This window comes from Odocoileus virginianus, chromosome 28, assembly GCF_023699985.2.
Source record: "Odocoileus virginianus isolate 20LAN1187 ecotype Illinois chromosome 28, Ovbor_1.2, whole genome shotgun sequence".
In the NCBI taxonomy this organism is placed as follows: Eukaryota; Metazoa; Chordata; class Mammalia; order Artiodactyla; family Cervidae; genus Odocoileus; species Odocoileus virginianus.
In genome coordinates this window covers 24,409,004-24,429,210 of record NC_069701.1, presented here as the reverse complement: position 1 = coordinate 24,429,210, position 20,207 = coordinate 24,409,004, and the positions used below count along the sequence as shown (strand labels likewise).

General features: G+C 48.1%; 1 protein-coding gene across 4 annotated transcripts; it reads left to right on the top strand.

Moving 5' to 3' along the window:
* Positions 1-2,832: 2,832 nt before the first annotated feature.
* HEPACAM (hepatic and glial cell adhesion molecule) lies at positions 2,833-19,868 on the top strand. Of its 4 annotated transcripts, none has more exons than XM_070457337.1 (7): positions 2,833-3,298; positions 13,287-13,628; positions 14,556-14,837; positions 15,127-15,226; positions 16,327-16,556; positions 16,702-16,769; positions 17,643-19,868. In XM_070457337.1, the coding sequence occupies exons 1-7, from the start codon at positions 3,214-3,216 to the stop codon at positions 17,943-17,945; spliced, it is 1,410 nt and encodes a 469-aa protein (XP_070313438.1). In that variant the 5' UTR covers positions 2,833-3,213; the 3' UTR covers positions 17,946-19,868. The 4 variants fall into 4 exon arrangements, with proteins under 4 accessions (XP_070313438.1, XP_020750623.2, XP_070313439.1 ...); XM_020894964.2 differs by having other exon boundaries at positions 2,834-3,298; positions 16,699-16,769; XM_070457338.1 differs by having other exon boundaries at positions 2,835-3,298; positions 16,327-16,400.
* Positions 19,869-20,207: the final 339 nt, after the last annotated feature.

Here is a 20,207-nt window from a genome sequence, read left to right as displayed (position 1 = left end):
CCCAAAAAAGGGGGACGTGGAGATCCCTTAATCATTTACTAAAACAGGGCTTTGCCTCTTTTTGTCCTTGCCATGACTATTACCTTGACTATTGCTGTGACTATTACCTTAAGGTGTTTATAAAAGACAAACATTGGCTATTTACTCTGTTTCTTTTGTTGCTTCCATTTCGGAGGGTAAACAGGAGGCTAACTGTAAATACCTTAACTGGAGCCCACCCATCTCTTGTCTCAAGAAATGCTGAAGAGCTGTAAGTATCCAGCCTGAAGCCCACTATTTGTGCCCCATGAAATGCAAATAGGAGGCCAGTTGTCAGTGTCTAGCCTGGAGCCCATCTGTCTCCTGCAGCAGCCGGTGTGGCCTAGGACTCCTTGTGACATCCGAGGAGACAGTGCCTGAGGACCCGTGTGGCCTTCAGAACTCCCACTGGTCTCTGCTCGAGTCTAGGCTGCTCCCTGGTCTGAGGGGCAGTTGCTGGCCTGGCCTCACCTTCCCAGTGCCGCCCCTTCCCTCCCTGTTCTGCCTTCTGCTGGTTCTTTCTCTCCAGCACCTCCGGGTCCCCTCAGGAAGCGTGTGTTTCTTTGGGGGCACTCGTGTATTCTGTGTGGGGGTAAGGAGCCTGAGGTTCATCCCTGGGGTGGGGGTTGGAGGGAGAACTTATTTCCTGCTTCTGTCTTCTGTCACAGTTCTCTTTCCATAATCCTTCAGGCTGAAAACAGCAGACTTCAGGCTTTCTATTTCCTGAACGTCACATCCTTTTGTGCTCAGCTGCTTCAGTCCTGTCCGACTGTTTCCGACCCACGGACTGTAGTTTGCCAGGCTTCTCTGCCCATGGGATTCTTCAGGCAAGAATACTGGAGTGAGTTGCCATCCCTCCCTCCAGGGAGCCTTCCCAGCCTAGGGATGGAGCCTGCACCTCTTATGCTTCCTGCCTTGACAGGAGAGCTCTTTACCACTGAACCACCTGGGAGCCCCTCATATCCTTTTACCTCAGACAATAAGCCTCCAGGTCTAATCATCACAAGCAAAAGAGGCCATTTCTACACTATAGAAGAACACTATGATCCGGTCCACAGCCTGCTCTCCATGATACATCAAAGGAACAGATAAAAGAAATTAAAATAGCCTTTAGTTCCTTACAAAGACTGGCTTTCAAGCCTTTCATTTTACTACTGACTCTAAAATACTATTTTAAATCTCAGAAGCTGAATATTGCCTTTCTCTTTTTCATTGTATTCCTGCTGAAACCCCACTAACTCTACCAGAGGCAGACAAGTGCCATAAGCTGTCTAGGAAGACGTCACAATCATAAGAGATACAAAAGGGGAAAAAAAAAATCTGATTTATGCATTTCAGAATATTTTCTGGAGTTCCTCTGTGACATCCAAAACCAATGCTATCCACCTCTTTTGCCCCATCCTTCGGCTCAGATGGACCATGCACTAAATCTTCAGTTCTAGAAACCTGACTTGATACTATGAAATAGACATGAAATAGGTATGAAATAGATAACTAATAAGGACCTACTGTATACCACAAAGAACCCTTCTCAGTGCTCTGTGGTGACCTATATGGGAAGGAAATCTGAAAAAGAGGAGGTATATGTATACATGTCACTGATTCTCTTCGCTGCACAACAGAAACTAACAGCGTTGTAAGGCAACTATACTCCAATAAAAATTTTTTAAAAATAGAAACCGGGCTTAACCAGGCTTTCTCTAGTATGTAAAAAGAATACTTTGAAAGATAACTTCTACACTTACAAAATTAAGACCAGAGTTCCAGTGTTTAGAGACAACTAAGAGGAGGTGTTGTAAACTTTGGTCTCACCAAGATATAAAAGTCCTTGAAAGAATTAAACAAAAGAAGAAGATTTTTCTTTTAAGTTTAAAATAACACCTCTCCAGGGCTTCTCAGGTGTTGCTGGTGGTAAAGAACCCGCCCACCAATGCAGGAGACTCAAGAGATGCAGATTCGATCCCTGAGTCTGGAAGATCCCCTGGAGGAGGGCACGGCAGCCCACTCCAGTATTCTTGCCTGGAGAATCCCATGGGCAGAGGAGCCTGGCAGGCTACAGTCCACAGCGTCGCAAAGAGTCAGACACGACTGAAGTGACCAAGATGTACGCACACACACACACACACACACATACGCATTCACCTCTCCAACAAAGAATTTTCTAGGCGCTCCACTGGACTAAATCTTCATCAGTCCTCTCAACAGTTTCTACAAGAAAGCTACTGGCCCCCCCACCCCATTTACAGACGTGAAATTAGAGAACTAACAAGGTTGTATGGCTGTCTGCCCCAAATCACACAGTGAGCAAGCAAGCGTTCCACTGACCACCCACAGGAGAAACTGTGGACGTGGTGATGGGGGGCGGGGGGGGGGGCGGTCAGGGCAGAGCTGGGGTGCTTCTCTTCATCACACCTCAAGGCTTGAAAAAATGGCTGGGCTGTAGCTGGTGGCCGAACTCCAAGCTCTTGCGGGTATTACCATCATCTTTGCTCTGACATGTTCTAGAAAATGGACTGGAGGCTGGGAATTGAGCCGAGTAGCTGCTGGGAAAAGATCCCCAGCATCTACAAGATTCTATGATCGGAGAGAGAAGCCCAAGCTTGATAGCTATGATAATAATACAATTCAAGCCATTTTCCAATCTTCTTGTTTTGGGGTAGAAGAGGGGTTTTCCGTGTCTTCAGCCGTTTCTGGAATCTCTCATTCCAACCTTTCAGAAAACTCCTCTCCCTGCCTTTTCAGAGTTTATTGGAGGTGTGTCCGTGGCATGTACCCTCCCTCACAGAAATGAGGAGCAAGAGGTGGAGACAGGACTTGCTGGGACACACAAGATCCAGTTCAGTGTGGATCCCAGTTCCCTCCCTCAGCCCAAATTCTCATCTCCCCCGGGCAGTGGGGTTCAGCTCAGGCAGGTGAAGAACTGCTGGGACCCCTCAGACTGGAAGCTGTGCTGGAGATGGTCTTCCAAGCAGATACCCTCTTCCCAACCCAGGATGCAGGGCTTTGAAACCAGAAAATGCCAGGTCTGAAAGAGAGGCAAGAACAAGTCCAGCAACACACAGACCTCTGTGTATTCAGAGGGAACTTGGCAGGGTTGTGTCCGGGCAGAGAAACTCCGAGTGGTACAAAGGGACGTGCCCGGAGTGGAGAAATCATGCTAATTGTCTGCACCAGAGCTGGAGAACGCCACCCAAAATGAAGAGAGAAAGGGAAGCCCCGTCCAGAGCCTTCAGTGCACGGCGCCTCGCTCCTTTTGTCTACCTGCTTCTGATCCAGACAGGTAGGAGAACCGGAGGGTAGGACGGGGTCTGCAGAAGGGACCCCGGGCTTTCAAAGGAGAGGGAGGGGGGAGCTGAGGGCCAGAACGCCTCTGGGGCGGGAGGAGGGGAGAATGCCCAGCCACCGTGGGAAGCGTCTCAGTGAATTCAGGCATTCGTGTTGAATGTATTTCTTCATTCTGTGTGCCTCCTGCCTGGCCCCTGCCCCCCAGCCCCCAAAGCCTGCATGACTTTGGAGCTCCCACGGCATTCAGTACGTTAGATGGAGGGCAACGAGCCATTGCTTATGGGACATCTTGTTGGCGTGGGCCCGTCGGGCATTCTTTATAATTCGCAGTCGGGATTATGGTGGGGCTTGGAGGGGTGGGGAAATCTTGGTTTTGTGCCTCCTCAACCCCCGACCCTGGCCTCTCTGGTTGTAAAACAGCAAGGGAGATAAAAGAAGCTTTGGAGATAATGAGTCTCCCGGCTTGGGACAGTAACGCCAACGTATCTGTAACTCAGGCACACCACAGACACCTATCTTCTGTACTGCCCCCTACCAACTCCTTGGAGAAATGATCTGATTTTCAATACATGTGCTTATTCAATACACACGCGCGCTCACACACACACACACACACACACACACACGGTTCTCAGGTGGCTCAGTGGTAAAGAATCCGCCTGCCAATGCAGGAGATGCAAGAGACTCGGGTTCGATCCCTGGATCAGAAAGAGCCCCTGGAGTAGGAAATGGCAACCCACTCCAGTATTCTCGCCTGGAAGATTCCATGGACAGAGGAGACTGGCAGGCTACAGTCCATGGGGTCACTAAGAGTCAGATATGGCTGAGGGGTTGAGCACACACGCATATGCACACACACAAACTATTCCAGAGAGCCTAGGAATTTACAGTTTCATTGGGCAAATAGATGCAGAAACCATTTTAATAAAATACAGAAACTACTATGAGTCAGAGAGGCAGAGAGGTCACCTACACCATCAGGAAGCTGGTGCTGGTGGTACAGGATACGAGGAGGGGAATATCAAGGGAAGTTACTTGGGAGTGTCTGCACTGAATTTTAAAGGATGAGAAAAACAGGTAGGTGTGGGAGTGAGCATTATAGTTAGGAAAATGGGCCAAGGTCAACAGCTTGAAATGGTATCTCGTGTTAGGAGCAGCCCAATCAGTCACTCCTTCTGGAGAGGAAAGAGTGAATGGAGTTCGGTGAGATATGTAAACCTTGCTAAGGAAATTGGAAGATAATTTGCAAACAATGGTGACCGGGAGGGCCTGGAATGGTTTTCAGCCTGGGAAACAGCAGGGCCAGAGATCGCTCACCCTCTGCGTTGGAGGCAAAACTGGAGGCAAGATGGGAAAGGAAGCCTATATCCCTTATCCATTTGGTGGAACCACAAACTGGATGACTCCAACAACAGATGTGCATTGTTTCACAGTTCCAGAGGGTAAAATTTCAAGATCAAGGTGGTGGGAAGGCTGTACACCCTCTGAAGGCACTAGGCAGGGTTCTACTCTAGGCCTCTCTGCTGTCTTTGGGTGGTTCGTTGGCTGTGGCAGGTTAACTTTAATCTTCACATGGCATTCTCCCCATGCTTGTGTGTATATTCAGTTTCTTCTTTTTATAAGGACACCAGTCATCTTGGATTGGGCTTCCCTGGTCGCTCAGGCAGTAAAGAATCTGCCTGCAGTGCAGAAGACCCGGATTCAACCCCTGGGTGGGGAAGATCCCTTAGAGAAGGAAATGGCAATGCACTCCAGTATTCTTGCCTGGAAAGTTCCATTGACAGAGGAGCCTGACAGACTACAGTCCATGGGGTCTCAAACAGCTGAGCAATTAACACTTTCACTTTCATCTTAGATTGGGGCCCACTCCCTCCAGTATTAGCTTGTTACCTTGACAATAACCCCAATGCCAAAAAAGGTCACATTCTGAGATACTTAGGGCTTCCCAAGTGGTTCAATGGTAAAGAATCCAATTGCCAATGCAGGAGACATAAGAGATTGTGGGTTTGATCCCTGAGTCAGGAAGATCCCCTGGAGCAGAAAATGGCAACCCACTCCAGTATTCTTGCCTGAAGAATTCCATGGACAGAGGAGCCTGGCAGGCCACAGTCCACAGGGTCGCAAAGAGTCAGACACATTTGAAGTGACTGAGTACACACACATTGAGATACTTGGGATTAGGACTTCAAGACATAAATTTTAGGGGGCACAATTCAACCCATAACGAAGCTACTACAATAGTTCAAGAGAGAAATGAACCAGGCTGGAATTAGAATAAAGAGAGAGGGAGGGAAGGATATTGAGATAATATTTTGGAGGGAAAATCAGGACCTAGTGATTGATAGGAAGTTAAAGAATCTAGGGAAGGAGGTAGGGTTTCTGTGTGAAACATTAAATTTAAAAATGGGCAAGATTGGGAGATATAATGATTAGTGTTACTCATGTTGAGGTTGAAATGACTGTGAGACATTTGTGGGGAAATGTTGAACAACCTAAAACTGGAGGATTGGGAAGAGGTATTTGGAAGCTGTCAGCTAAGAGGTGAGATTTAAAACAGTGAGACTAAAGAAATACCACCTTACAGGAGCAAATGAGCTGAAAATGAAACACGGAGGAACCCCAAGACTTTTTTTAAAAACCAATGCAAACTTTTTTATTTTTTTACCTTTTTATTTTTTGTTGGAGTATAGCCAGTTAACAATGTTGTGATAGCTTCAGTGGAGGGATTCGGCCATACCTATACATGTATCCATTCTCCCACAAACTCCCCTCCCACCCAGGCTACCACATATCATTGAGCAGAGTTTCCTGTGCTTTGCAGTAGATCCTTGTTGGTTATTCATTTTGAATATAGCATTGTGTACATGTCGATCAAACTCTCTAACTATCCCTTCCCCCCAGCAAGCATAAGTTCATTCTCTAAGTCTGTGTGAATCTGAGGAATCCCAAGATTTGCAGAGGAAAGCAGAGAACAAAAGCCCATGAGGAGGCGTGGAGCAGTCAGAGATACAGAGGGAGATAGATCTTGAAGACTGGTGTCCAGAAAGTGAAGGGAGTTGGGATATGCCCAGAGAGTCGACATCAAATGTATCAAGGAGCCTAGTGTAATAAGGACCTAAAAGAGCCCATCTGATGTGGCCATAAAGAGGTTACCATTAACCTTAGTGAGAGCAGTGTCAGTGGAAATTACGATGAATGGAGGAAATGAGAGCTGATGGTATGGAGACAGGGAACTGGGAGTAGGAAATTTACAATGACATGTACAAATCAGAAGTGTCCTTAAGCTCTTTCAGGTCATCACGTGGTAAAGAAAAAAATTATGGAAGGATCTTGTCAGTCACTGTGATTAGGCAGAAACAAAAGGAACTTCTGTGAGAGACAGTGTAATTGAGTATTATTTAACAAGGGGTTTCCCTGGTGGTTCAATGGTTAAGACTCTGTGCTTCTGCTGCAGGGGGCACAGGTTCAATCCCAGGTCCAGGAACTAAAATCCCACATGCTGCATGGCCACAAAAAATAAAAATGTATAAGAAAAAATTCTAACTATAAACTACGCTAATAAGATTTTAGTTACAAACTAAGATAGGTAAGAGGTAAGTGTGGGGTCAGGCCATTGTACTGCTGTGGACTCAATAGCAATAAAGGCTAAGATTCCACGAGGAATTTCTGCCATCCTCAGTCTATTAGGAAAATGTCAGCTTCTGTGACAAATAAATTCCAACATTTAAGTCCTCCTGGCATTAACCCTGGAGTAGCTGGTACCTTTTCAAGCAAGGCCTGGTATGAACAAAGACTGTTCCATGAGGTTTTCCAGAGACCAAGCTCATGGGGCTCTATCAACTTTCACATGTGTTTCCAATGGTCAGTCTGAGATTTATCTCTATGTCTTTTAGGTAGAGGATTAAGGGAAAAACAAAAGAAGTACACCAGCCTATAAGTGGAACCTTCCACTTCTACTAGTACTATTGGGTAGAAATCAGTAGTGACACAGCCATACTCAACTGCAAGGGAGGCTGGGAGACATAGCTTTAAGGCTGGCATTAAAGGGTGGCCTGGATCATATGACTCTGGCTCCCAGAGATCTGCCTTAATCCCTTGCCATCAAGGAAATCAACCCTGAATATTCATAGGAAGGACTGATGCTGAAGTTGAAACTCCAATACTCTGACCGCCTGATGCAAAGAGCCGACTCATTGGGAAAGACCCTGATGCTGGGAAAGATTGAGAGCAGGAGGAGAAGGCGGGCAATAGAGGATGGGATGGTTGGACGGCATCACCGACTCAGTGGACATGAGTTTGAGCAAGCTCCAGGAGCTGGTGATGGACAGGGAAGCCTGGCCTGCTGCAGACCATGGGGTCGCAGAGAGTCAGACAAGACTGAGCGACGGAACAGCAACAATACTCCCTTATGGCGGCAACCACCTTCCTTGCCTCAGGCAAGTAGCACTTAGTCCTCAGTGCTCTGGACCTCATACGAGCTAAGGAAGCTTCCCTAAATTCATCACAGCCCTATTCCTGGATCATTCAAACACAGCTTTTCTAGAGGCTAGAATACTAACTACAATCATAAACACAACATGCCATACATCTAGATAATCTGATTTGCAAGCTGTTACTCTCTGGGATCCTAGAGCCAGTCTGTCCTCTAGGCTCTCATTAGGAAGAAGTTCCTTGCCTAGGTTCCACTCTCTGAGTTCTAAGATCACCTTCCATATTGTAGGTGCTGTATTTTTTTTTAATTGTAATTGAGAATTATATACAGGAACATGCAATTTTACATAAGGATACAGTTTTATGAACCTTTAAAAGTGAATAAATCCATTTAATTAGCCTCCAAGGTCATGGAAAAGAACATTTCAGCACCTGAGAAATACCTCCTTACTGTATCGTTACTATTTTCTCCCCCCCCCCAGGGTCACAGTGGTGTACTAATTTCTAATACAGATTAATTTTGTGTGTCTTTGAACTTCATAAAAGTGGAGTTATATCTATGCACTCTTTTAAGCCTGGTTTCTTTCACTGAACACCAAATGTGTAAGATTCATGAATGTTGTTGTTGAAATTGTAACTTGTTTGATCTCAGTGCTATGTAGTATTCCATCATAAAAATATACCAAAATTTGTTTACCTATTCATTTCTGATAGACACTTTGGTTGTTAACAGTTCAGGCCTTTATGAACAGAGTTCTTAAAAACATTCTAGTAGATGTCTTTTGGTGAACAGATATACCCAGGAGTAGAATTTGCCGAGTTATGTGTATGCAGTTAGGCTTAGAAGACATAGTCAGAGTTTTCAGAAGTGGTTGTATCAAGCTACATTCCCACCAGCTCTGACTGAGAGTTCAGATGTTCTTTCCATATATTCACCAATAACTGAATCTTCTGTTTTTCATTTTAGCGATCCTAGTATGAGGTGGCATTAAATTATGGTTTAAAATAGCAAATCTATGGTGATGAATGCAGTTGTTTCATATACTTATTAGCTATTTGAAAATCCTTTTATGTGAAATACCTGATCCAAATCTTTTGCCCATTTTCTATTGAGTTTCCTGGATTTTTTTTTTAAAGTGGTAATTTGTAGGAGTTTAAAATATATATGTTGGATACGAGTCATTTATAGGATATATGTATTACAACTATCTCCCTGTGTGTGTGTGTGTGTGTGTGTGTGTGCTAAATCGCTTCAGTTGTGTCGACTCTGTGCAACCCTATGGACTGTAGCCCTCCAGTCTTCTCTGTCCATGGGATTCTCCAAGCAAGAACACTGAATTGGGTTGCTATGCCCTCCTCCAGGGAATCTTCCCGACCCAGGGCTCAAACCCGTATCTCTTCTGTCTCCTGCATTGGCAGGCAGATTCTCTACAGCTAGTGCCACGTGGGAAGGCCATCTCCCACTGTACAGTTTGCCTTTCACTCTCTTAATGGTGTCTCTTGATGGACAGAAGTTCTTAATTTTATTGTCCACTGTATCATTTTCATCTTTTATGGGTACCACCTTTGTGTCCTGTCGAAAAATCTTTGTCAAGCCACACAGAGATTCTCCTATGTTTTCCTTTTAAAACATTGTTTTACCTTTCACATTTAGATCTACAGTCTACCTAGAATTGGTATTTGTGTGAGATGTGACGTAAGGACCAAAATTCATTTTTATTCCAACGTGGCCCAGCACTATTTATTAAAAAAAAATCCTTTCTGCATTTCACTGCATGTCACCAGTGGTTCAGTGGTTAGGACTCCAGGTTTCCACTGCAGGTATCATGGATTAAGTCTCTGGTTGGGGAACTAAGATCCCACAACCCTCACAGCAAAAATAAAAAGTCAAGCTATCATGTTTAAGTCTGTTTTTGGACTCTTCATTCTGTTCTGTTGATATACTTGTCTATTGTTGTGCCAAGGATAAATCTCTTGGGATTTTTATTACAATACTTTATCAGTATTGTAATAAATTTATAAGCCAGCTTTGGAGAATTGACAACTTAACATTAATGATTACTCCTATCCAAAACACGGTGTATCTCTGTATGCTATCTTTACACTTATTAGCTAGGTACACGTTACTGAACACTGGCTTTCTTTACAGGATAGGAAAAAAGCTACCCTTCTCTTCCTGGTCCCAAAGGCCCTCTTCACAATTTCTGTATCCTGATTTTCCTTTATACTCCTGAGTGATTGACACTTAAAATGAGTTCACACTTTTGTAGGCCTCAACGTAGTAACGAGAGAAAACTCTAACACAGTCACCCCAACAGTGAAGCTCCTCTACAATAGGGGCAGAGGAGGGGGGTTGTTTTCTCAGAGCATTTAATATTTATTATTATTAATTCATTCAGAATAATAGAAATGAAAAGCGCAAAGTATAATGTTTTGCTTTTAGAAAACCGTGATGTATGGGACTTCCCCCAGCAGTCCAGTGGTTAAGATTCTGCCTTCCAAGGCAGGGGATGTGGATTCACTTCCTGGCTGGGGAACTAAGGCCCCATGTGCTGTGGAGTGCAGCCAACAAGAAAATAAAACCATGCTGTGTGCTCCCTTTGGGTTATTGTATGCAGTTCTGGTCACCACACCTCAAAAAAGAAATAATAGAATTGGAGAAAGCCCAAATAAGGGTATTTATACTAGCCCAAGGGAAGGAGGGACTTCCTATAGAGACAGATCCAAACAAAACATAAAGCCCTTCAGTTAAAAAGGGACATACCTGCAGTCCGGGGTATCATAGAGTGTGGATTAGGTGTAACATGTTTCACAGTATCTCATGAATGCTTTTGAGATGGTTAAATAGCATCACTGACTCCATTAGACACTAATCTGGGTAAATTCTGGGAAATGGTGAAGGACAGGGAAGCCTGGCTTGCAGCAGTCCATGGGGCCACAAAGAGCCAGACACACCTTGGCGACTGAAGAATATTTGGCTGCACCAGGTCTTAGTTGCAGCACGTGAAATCTCTAGATGCCACATGCAAACTCTTAGCTGTGACATACGAACTCTTAGTTGTGGCACATGGGATCAAGTTCCCTGCGCTGTGCTGTGCTTAGTCGCTCAGTTGTGTCCAATTCTTTGCAACACCATGGACTATAGCCCACCAGGCTCCTCTGTCCATGGGGTTCTCCAGGCAAGAATACTGGAGTGGGTTACCATGCCCTCATCCAGGGCATCTTCCCGACCCAGGGATCAAACCCAGGCCCCCTGTATTGGGAGAAAGGAATCTTAGCCACTGAACCACCAGGGAAACCCCTCTCACTGATATGTTTAAAAGGTAAATTTAAGGCAAATACTGGTAATAGAAAATCTTTGCCCACCACAAAGGGCATATAAAAATGAACAGATGATGATTTAAGGACGTGGCTATTAAGTGTCCCCAAGGCTATTGGCAGGTACATTCTTATAGTTAAAGCTTGACATTCTTTGATGTCATAGCAGGTTTAAATCCTAGTTGACGAGGGCCACTTCCCTGGTCCAGTGTGGCTGTTTAAGTCGGCAGGGACATCTTGCAGCGAGGTCAATTTCCTTCTGTTCAGCCTCCAGTGGGAACAGAGACTTTTCTACCTAACGACGCTTCCGAGACTTGAGAACGATGATTAAGTTAATCGTTTCTCAAGGTTGAAGAGGTTTAGTTCCTTTTATTTGCACCGTTAGCCATTTCCTCGCTTCTATGTCCTTCCTTGGCACCTGTCCTAGTTCTGTGTGTCCCTTGAAAGTTGTGGGACTCTGACCTTAAAACCAACTCCAGTTTTGGCTAGATTTTGGGAAACAGTGTTTGCTCAGCAAAAACGCTCTTTGTCAGATTCTGGGAAAGACTGCTCCCTCCACTTCTGAACATGCCTACATACACCCCTATGACTCAGGGGCGATATTCATTTGCAGACACGTGGAAGGCACCCACCAAGAGGAGGGGGAGGCCAAGGGTGATCCATATGCAGTAACTTCTCCAAAGGTTTTATCCAGAAGAATCATGTTTATTTTTGTTTTTTAAATATTTATTTATTTGACTGTGCCAGGACTTAGTTGGCAGGCAGGATCTAGTTCCTCGACCAAGGATTGAACCCAGGCCCCCTGCATTGGGAATGGGAGATTTTAGCCACTGGATCACCAGAGAAAGTCCCCAGAAGGATCAAATTTACACTGGTAGAAAGAGGGACTTCCCTGGCAGTCCAGGGTTGGGACTCCGTGCTTCCACTGCAGGGAACCCTGTTCAATCTGTGGTCAGGGAACTAAGATCCCACATATTGCATGATGCAGCAAAAATAAATAAATTGGTAGAAAGAGCAAACTTGAAGGGGGAAAGGCATCCCCACAGCACTACTGGGACCTTATATGGGACGAGACAGAGTAGAAGAGAGAGCAGGAGAAACTCAAAGGAGGGTCCGAGAAGACAGAAGTAGGGAGGGGAATCCATTCCACTTTTCCTTGGGGCTGGGACTGTCATAGCCCAGCCTCCTGGAAAGAAGATATAAGAACCTAGGGGCTTGAGGTTGCTAAATCCCAGGGTGGCTCTGCATACATCACCCTCATGTGCTGACCCTCCTGCTTCAGACTGGGTCCTGAGAAGCGGGGTAGATGTTCCCATCCTGGCCCTCAATGAAGCTCACTGATTTTTTTCCAGAGCCACTTCGAGTCACCTACACCAAACCCTATTTGCCTGTTTAGGGAAGTTTGAAAGTTTGTGTTTCTAAGTCAAACCAAGCCTGGGACCTAGCACCTGCTAGGCAGGAAATCCCATCTAAATAATCCCAGAAACCAAGAGCTGGAGAAATCTGAAGGATCATGAGGTCAATCAGATTTCAGTCTGACACACAGAGCCATAGAGATTCCCTAGTAGCACACCAAGATCCTGGGAAGGACAGGACTCAGGTCCTCACCACCTCTTTGACTAAATCAAGTGAGCTAGAACTAAATTTCATTTCTTTTCAATTTACATAGGGTTTTTGTGGAAACAAAAATAACTTTAATAGGAAAATTTGAAAATACTTGGTTTTGTCTATTCTAACTCCCCGTCCCCCATGACAAGTATATAATATTCATGAATATGGTGGCTTTCATCATTGCAGTAGTGTCTTCCACACCTAAGGTTTTATGATTATAACATTCTTGACACATGATGATAGAATGTCAGGATTGCAATGTCAGGTTGCAGATTATCTGGTCCTATTACCTCATTATTCAAAGGAGAAAATGAAAGCACAGGGAGGGGAATGAACATTCAATTGGCCTTTCCTTGATTACTTCTAAAGACGAGGAGCTCACTAGCTAAAAAAGCACTTGTTCCCAAAATGGGGTGGATATGTTTATTAAATTAAATTTGCTTCAATCTGCACAACTCACCTTTTCATTTCACTGCCTTTTGGCTTGGAAAAAAAGGAAGAACTGTTAGGAAGGGAAGAGTCCAGCGTGGTGAGGCATGGAGAGACCAGAGGACTCAGAGATGAGAACAGGGTAAGGAGCCAAGGCCTGACATTGCCCTCTCGCTGTGGGCTTCTGTTCACAGAGCCCCTGGCAGGGGTGAACATCACCAGCCCGGTGCGCCTGATCCATGGCACGGTGGGGAAGGCCGCCCTGCTCTCCGTGCAGTATAGCAGCACCAGCAGCGACAAGCCCGTGGTCAAGTGGCAGCTGAAACGGGACAAGCCAGTGACCGTCGTTCAGTCCATCGGCACAGAGGTCATTGGCACCCTGCGGCCTGACTATCGAGACCGCATCCGCCTCTTCGAGAATGGCTCCCTGCTTCTCAGCGACCTGCAGCTGGCCGACGAGGGCACCTATGAGGTCGAGATCTCCATCACGGATGATACTTTCACCGGGGAGAAGACCATCAACCTCACTGTAGATGGTAAAGTCTCGGGCAGGGAACGAGCGAGTGCCAGCAGCTGGGGTGGGGGCTAGGGGCCACCCAGTACCCTAGCTAGACCCCAGGAAAACCCACACAAGAGCCGCTGGGGAGCAGAGAGTGAGCCAGCTGGACCTTAGAGACTGGCAGAGAGACCACAGCTCACATGTATAGGGTGCTTACTGTGAGCCAGAAATGATTGTAAGTTTTTGCCTATATTGACTCACTTAATGCTTATAATAATGTAGGGATAGTTAATGTCATTGGCCCTGTTTCAAGAGATGAGAAAACTGAGGAACAAGGAGGTTGAATAATTTGACCAAGTCCACGCAACTAGTAAGTGATAGAGTCAATATCTGAATCTATTTGGGGCTTTCCTTGTGTCTCAGCAGTAAAGAATCCACCTGCAAAGCAGGAGCCTCAGGAGACCTGGGTTCAATCCCTGGGTCAGGAAGACCCCCCTGGAGAAGGAAATGGCAACCCACTCCAGTACTCTTGCCTGGAGGATCCCACAGACAGAGGAGCCTGGCAGGCTACAGTCCATGGGGTCACAAGGAGTCGGACACAACTTCGTGATTTAGAACGCACAGACCTAAACTTAGCCCAGTGAAAATATTTTCCAGGCTGGTCAGCTTAAGACATCTTGGAAAGATATTTGAGAAGAAAGAAAAGGAAGGTCCAGAAGGGCAGGGAACATGGCTGTCTTGTTCTGCATTGTATCCCCTGTGCTCAATTAGGTGCTCAATAAATAGTGGGTAAATAAATGAATAAATGGATGGATGGATGGATGGATGGATGGGTGGGTGGTGGTAAAGCACTATACTGAGACCTCTGAAGACCACAGATTGAGCTGGAAGGTGGGCAGTTAAGAAGAGAAAGGGAGATGCTTTTTGGCCCCTGGCTCATAGGCTCCCTCATCCCCGGGCTCAGTGCCCATTTCAAGGCCACAGGTGTTAGTAGCATCAACCACAGTGCTGGAGCTCAGCGAGGCCTTCACCCTAAACTGCTCACACGAGAACGGCACCAAACCCAGCTACACCTGGCTGAAGGACGGCAAGCCCCTCCTCAACGACTCTCGGATGCTCCTGTCCCCAGACCAAAAGGTGCTCACCATCACGCGCGTGCTCATGGAGGACGACGACCTATACAGCTGTGTGGTGGAGAATCCCATCAGCCAAGGCCGCAGCCCGCCCGTCAAGATCACCGTGTACCGTGAGTCTCCCGCTGCCCACCCTGGGGACCCACCACCCTGAGAGGCAGGTGCCCACGAGAGGCTGAGGACATCCCAGACAGAGTGCCACTGGGGTGGGAGAGAGGCGGAGATGGGCCAGGTCTCCCTGGAGGACAGCATCGGTGGGAACTGAGCTCCGGGGAAAGTCCACCACTGGCCAGCCCTGCTGCCTGGGGCTCCTTTTCCTTCAGCCCCAGGGAGCTCTCTCCCCACCACACCCACCGCTCACTCTGAAACCTCTCCCACCTCTCTGCCTCCCTCTCTCTCTAGGAAGAAGCTCCCTCTACATCATCTTGTCTACAGGAGGCATCTTCCTCCTTGTGACCTTGGTGACTGTCTGCGCCTGCTGGAAACCCTCCAAAAAGTCTGGGTAACTCTCCAAGTTCCCCCCTCTGGGGAACTTCCACCCACTCCAGCCCCGAGTTCCGTTCTTTCCTTAGTCTCTCTCTCTCTTTTAAAATGATTTGTTTATTTGTATTTATTTTTGGCTGTGCTGGGTCTTTATTGCTGCACATGGGCTTTCCCTAGTTGCAGTGAGTGGGGGGATACTGTGAGTTTCAGTGGGTGGGCTTCTCTTTGTGGTGGCTTCTCTTGTTGCAGAGCATGGGCTCTAGGGGGCAGGGGCTTCGGTCGTTGCAGCCATGGACTCAGTAGTTGTGGCACTTGGGCTTAGTTGCCCCATGGCATATGGGATCTTCCCAGACCAGAGTTTGAAATCGCGTCCCCAGCATTGCAAGGCGGATTCTTAACCATTCACTGGACCACCACTAAGCTCCTCTTGGTCTCTTTATTTATTTTTAAAAAAACAAAACAATTTTTTTAACGTGGACCATTTTTTAAATCTTTATTGAACTTGTTACAATACTGCTTCTGTTTTATGTTTTGGTTTTTTGGCTGTAAGGCATGTGGGATCTTAGCTCTCTGACCAGGGATTGAACCTACACCCTCTGCATTGGAAGGCAAAGTCTTAACCACCGGACCACCAAGGAAGTCCCCTCTTCTTAGTCTCTTTAAATGCCTTTCCTCCCAGGACCCAAAGCTCTTCCTAGGAGATCCATCTTACCATTGCATGCATTGTATATGGAATTACATCCTGTGCTCACAACCCCAACAATCCCAGCATTGTTAATAACGGTTTCACTTGCACATCATCTTCTATGAACCAGGCACTGTATTTATGGTTAGCGCACTACCTTTCAGTGTGATTATCTTACAGTGTGATTCTCTGCAGTTTACAGATACTGACTCGGGACTCAGATGAGTTAAATGACTTGCCCACGGTCACAATGTCAGGACCAGACTCAGGCTGCAAACCTAGATGGGATATACCCTGTCCCACCACACCCAGCCCGTCTTCCTATTACACGGCCTCATTGATGGCCATCAGATACTGCCCCACTGTGTCCCCACACCCAGAACTTCTGCTCACACTCAACAGCTGTGTTCACCAGGTGCTGGGTTGATTTGCAGGAAGAAGAGGAAGCTGGAGAAGCAAAACTCCATGGAGTATATGGATCAGAGTGATGACCGCCTGAAACCAGAAGGTGAGCTCCCAGCCGCCCACTCACCCGTCCCATCGTCACTCAGAGCAGTGGGCTGCTGGGAAAAGGCAGATCTGGGCGACAAGGAAGCCAGCTCTGCAGGGCCCCTTCCTCCACCAACCGCACGAAGACTGCAGAGCAGGGAGAGGAGCACCCGAGGTAGGACCCCGGGGATGACGGCTTCTCTGGTGGAGGTTGTGGCGGGACCCCGACTGGCCACTGGGAAGCAAAGAGCGTAGGTGCTGGCTGGTGGAAAGGGTTCTGGACCTGTGCCAGCCGCCCCCTTCTTTGCCCCGTGCAGCAGACACCCTCCCACGAAGCGGAGAGCAGGAAAGGAAGAACCCCATGGCACTCTACATCCTGAAAGACAAGGTGAGTAGCTCCGGACTGAGTGCCCCACGAACACCCCATCAGCCCCTGCCACGTTCTGGTGGTACCGTAGCCCCGCTATGCTGACATCCCTTTCTAGGACTCAGAATAACCCTGAGAAATATTTCTGTCATCCACACTTGAGAGGTGAGAAAAATAGGGTAAAAATCATTTTACCCTATTTTATTAAAATAGGGTAAAATGACAGGGGTAAAATGACTTGTTCAGAATCAAACAAGTAAATCGGTGGTAGTGTGTGTCTGTGTGTTAGTCGCTTAGTTGTGTCCAGTTCTTTGCAACCCCATGGACGGCAGCACGCCAGGCTTCCTTGGCCATCACCAACTCCCGGAGCTTGCTCAAACTCATGTCCATTGAGTCAATGATGCCATCCAACCATCTCATCCTCTGGCATCCCCTTCTCCTCCTGCCCTCAATCTTTCCCAGCATCAGGGTCTTTTCCAATGAGTCATCTCTTCCCATCAGGTAGGCAAAGTATTGGAGTTTCAGCTTCAGCATCAGTCCTTCCAATGAATATTCAGGGTTGATTTCCTTTAGGATAGACTGGTTGGCTCTCCTTGCAGTCCAAGGGTCTCTCAAGAGTCTTCTCCAACACCACAGTTCAAAAGCATCAATTCTTCAGCGCTCAGCTTTCTTTATAGTCCAACTCTCGCATCCATACATGACCACTGGAAAAACCACAGCTTTGTGTCCTGTGTTACAAGAGAAACTAGACCTAGGTCTGCACCTTCCAGGAGATCAGAGTGTGAAGGGGACCGTGTCTCTTTCATCTCGGTATTCCCAGGGCCCTGGAACACGGGGCGTGCTCCCAGCCCTGGCCAGCTGTCCGCTGACCCCTCCTGGCAACTGTCTTTGCAGGACTCGCCGGAGCCCGAGGAAAACCCCGCCCAGGAACCTCGGAGCGCGACAGAGCCCGGCCCGCCCGGCTACTCCGTGTCCCCGGCCGTGCCAGGGCGGTCGCCCGGGCTACCCATCCGCTCCGCCCGCCGCTACCCGCGCTCCCCGGCGCGCTCCCCCGCCACCGGCCGGACGCACTCGTCCCCACCGAGGGCCCCCGGATCGCCTGGCCGCTCGCGCAGCGCCTCGCGCACACTGCGGACTGCCGGCGTGCACCTGATCCGCGAGCAAGATGAGACGGGGCCGGTGGAGATCAGCGCTTGAGCCTCCTGGGGTCCCCGGAGGCGCCCGCACACCGAGGCCCGTGTCCAGGGGAGGGCGGGGCAGCGGGGCTGCGGCCCTCGAGGGGCGAGGGATTAGGCGAGGTCCCGCGGGGCAAGAGGATGGGGCAAGAGGATAGGGCGCGGGGACCACTGTGAGCCTGCGGAGTCCGGGGACTAGGCGGGAATGGCGGAGGGTGGACCAGATTGTGAAATCGGGGTGCGTTTGCTCCCTGATCACTGGCTGTATTCTCAGTGGGTGTGGGTTGTGCCCTCTTAGGACCATATAGATTATTAAATTTACGGCCCAATCCCCGGAGAGGCTTATGGAAACTAACATCAGTAACCTAACCCCGATGACTATCCTGTGTCCTTCCTAGGGCGCATTTATGCTTCCCACCCACCCTCTGCCCTTGCTGTCCAGGAACGAACTCCCGGTTCCTGGGGAACTTCCTCGGCAAGTCCAGATTAGAGAGGCCACTTGCCTCAAAGGTACAACTGTCCTCAACTACAGGGGAGTCCAGAAAATCACTGTGAAGGCAGGACCTTGGGGCACCCTTCTCAGGCATCTGGGACCTGGGTACCTACCAGTTGGCCAGGGAGGGGCTCAACGGCATTTCTTTGCCACCCGCCCCCCCCCCCAACCACAACCCGGGTCTAGCCAGAGCAAAGGATTCAAGCCTCCCAGGCGTGGCCTCCTCCCGAAGCCTCCCTCAGCAGCGTGCCCAGCATTCTTTTCATCTCTAGTCCCTAGAGAAGGGGCTCCTCACTCATTCCCAGACCGAGAAAGCTAAATCAAGTGAGGATCTGTCTTTTGACCCCTCTATCTACTGCTTCTCCCTGGCTTTGCACAAAATAACCCTTTCAAACAATCATTGTCCCCGGGAAAGGTTGTCGAGCTTCCTGTAGGTTTAAGAGGATGAAGTTCGACTCTCCCCAGAAACGGTGGAAGGAGGAAGTCACTCATCACTCTCCCCACCCACCACTGTGTCTTAGAGACCGGATGCAGCCCTTGGTCTCGGCCTCTCACCTGCCCTGCTCCCAGGTATGCAGGGCCCAGGAGACAGGCCAGGGCAGGCTCTCTAATTACACAAACCTGCAGAATACAGAGAGATTGGTCCACTGTGCACCTAGGCCATGCCCGTGCCACCACCACTTCTTGCACAGTTTGGAGGAAAGACAGTCATCTGCCTTGTGAAGAGAGAGGGCGATTAAAATGATGCAAGAGAAGAAGGCCCTTTGTGTGTGCTGACCTCTCTTCCCTGATGCCTCTAGTGCATCTCTGGTCCCTCCTCAGCTTCCTGAGCTCCAGCTCGGACCCTGCACCATCCCACAGAGGAACTCCCAAGGTCCCAATTCCCCACCACTCCACGTGGGACAAGTTTTGTCCCAGCCCAAAGGCAGCAGCATTTCCAGCTGACTCCCCCGCATAGCCTGCAGGTCGTGGTCCTCCCAGCTCCCTGCCCCTATGCACTGCTCCAGGCTCATCTGCACAGGTGTGCCTTTGCAGCTCTGCTTCCTCACCCCAGAACTGCTCCCCTTACTTCCCCAGGTGCCTGATCTAGGAGACAATGCATGCGGGGGGAGGGGGGGACACCCACACCCACACCCACCCCCCACCACCAAGTTGCTCAGGCAGGTGGGAGACGCAAGATGTGGTCTCAGACAGGTGCATCCCAGTCAACCTGGAGAGGCAAGGGTGAAGATTAAGGTGAGACAAAGGCAAGCTGTACTCTAATCCCCAGTGCTGCATCCCTGAGGGGCCAGCTTCCCAGGCTCAAGTCAAATCTGCCTTAAATGGGGGGAGGGGGTGGAGCAAGGAAGTGGTTTTGTTTTTGTTTTGTTTTGATCTTCATCTTTGTATTACTGGCATCTAGCAGAGTGCCTCGCACATTCTGGATGCTCAATAAACTTTTGATGAAATGAAGTGATAAGTTGGTTTCAGTTAATCAAGGAGAACAAACAAATTGCCTAAAAATACCAGTCGTTTCCCTTTTCTGTTTTCTTCTCATCTTCCTTCATTATCCTTCACCCTCTCTGGAAATCCCAAATTGTTGATTCCAAAATCATCAGACACTCATTCATTCATTCTGATGTTCTTTCTTTTATTCAGTAAACATGTCTTCATGGACCATGAAGTGTGCTAGATGCTGGGGAGACAGTGTCATGGAGGAACACAGATAATAAACAGATTATCATAATTCAGTGTGGAAAATGCAATGACAGAGGTAGATACAAGGTGCTCTAGAAGCATGTAAGAGCAGCA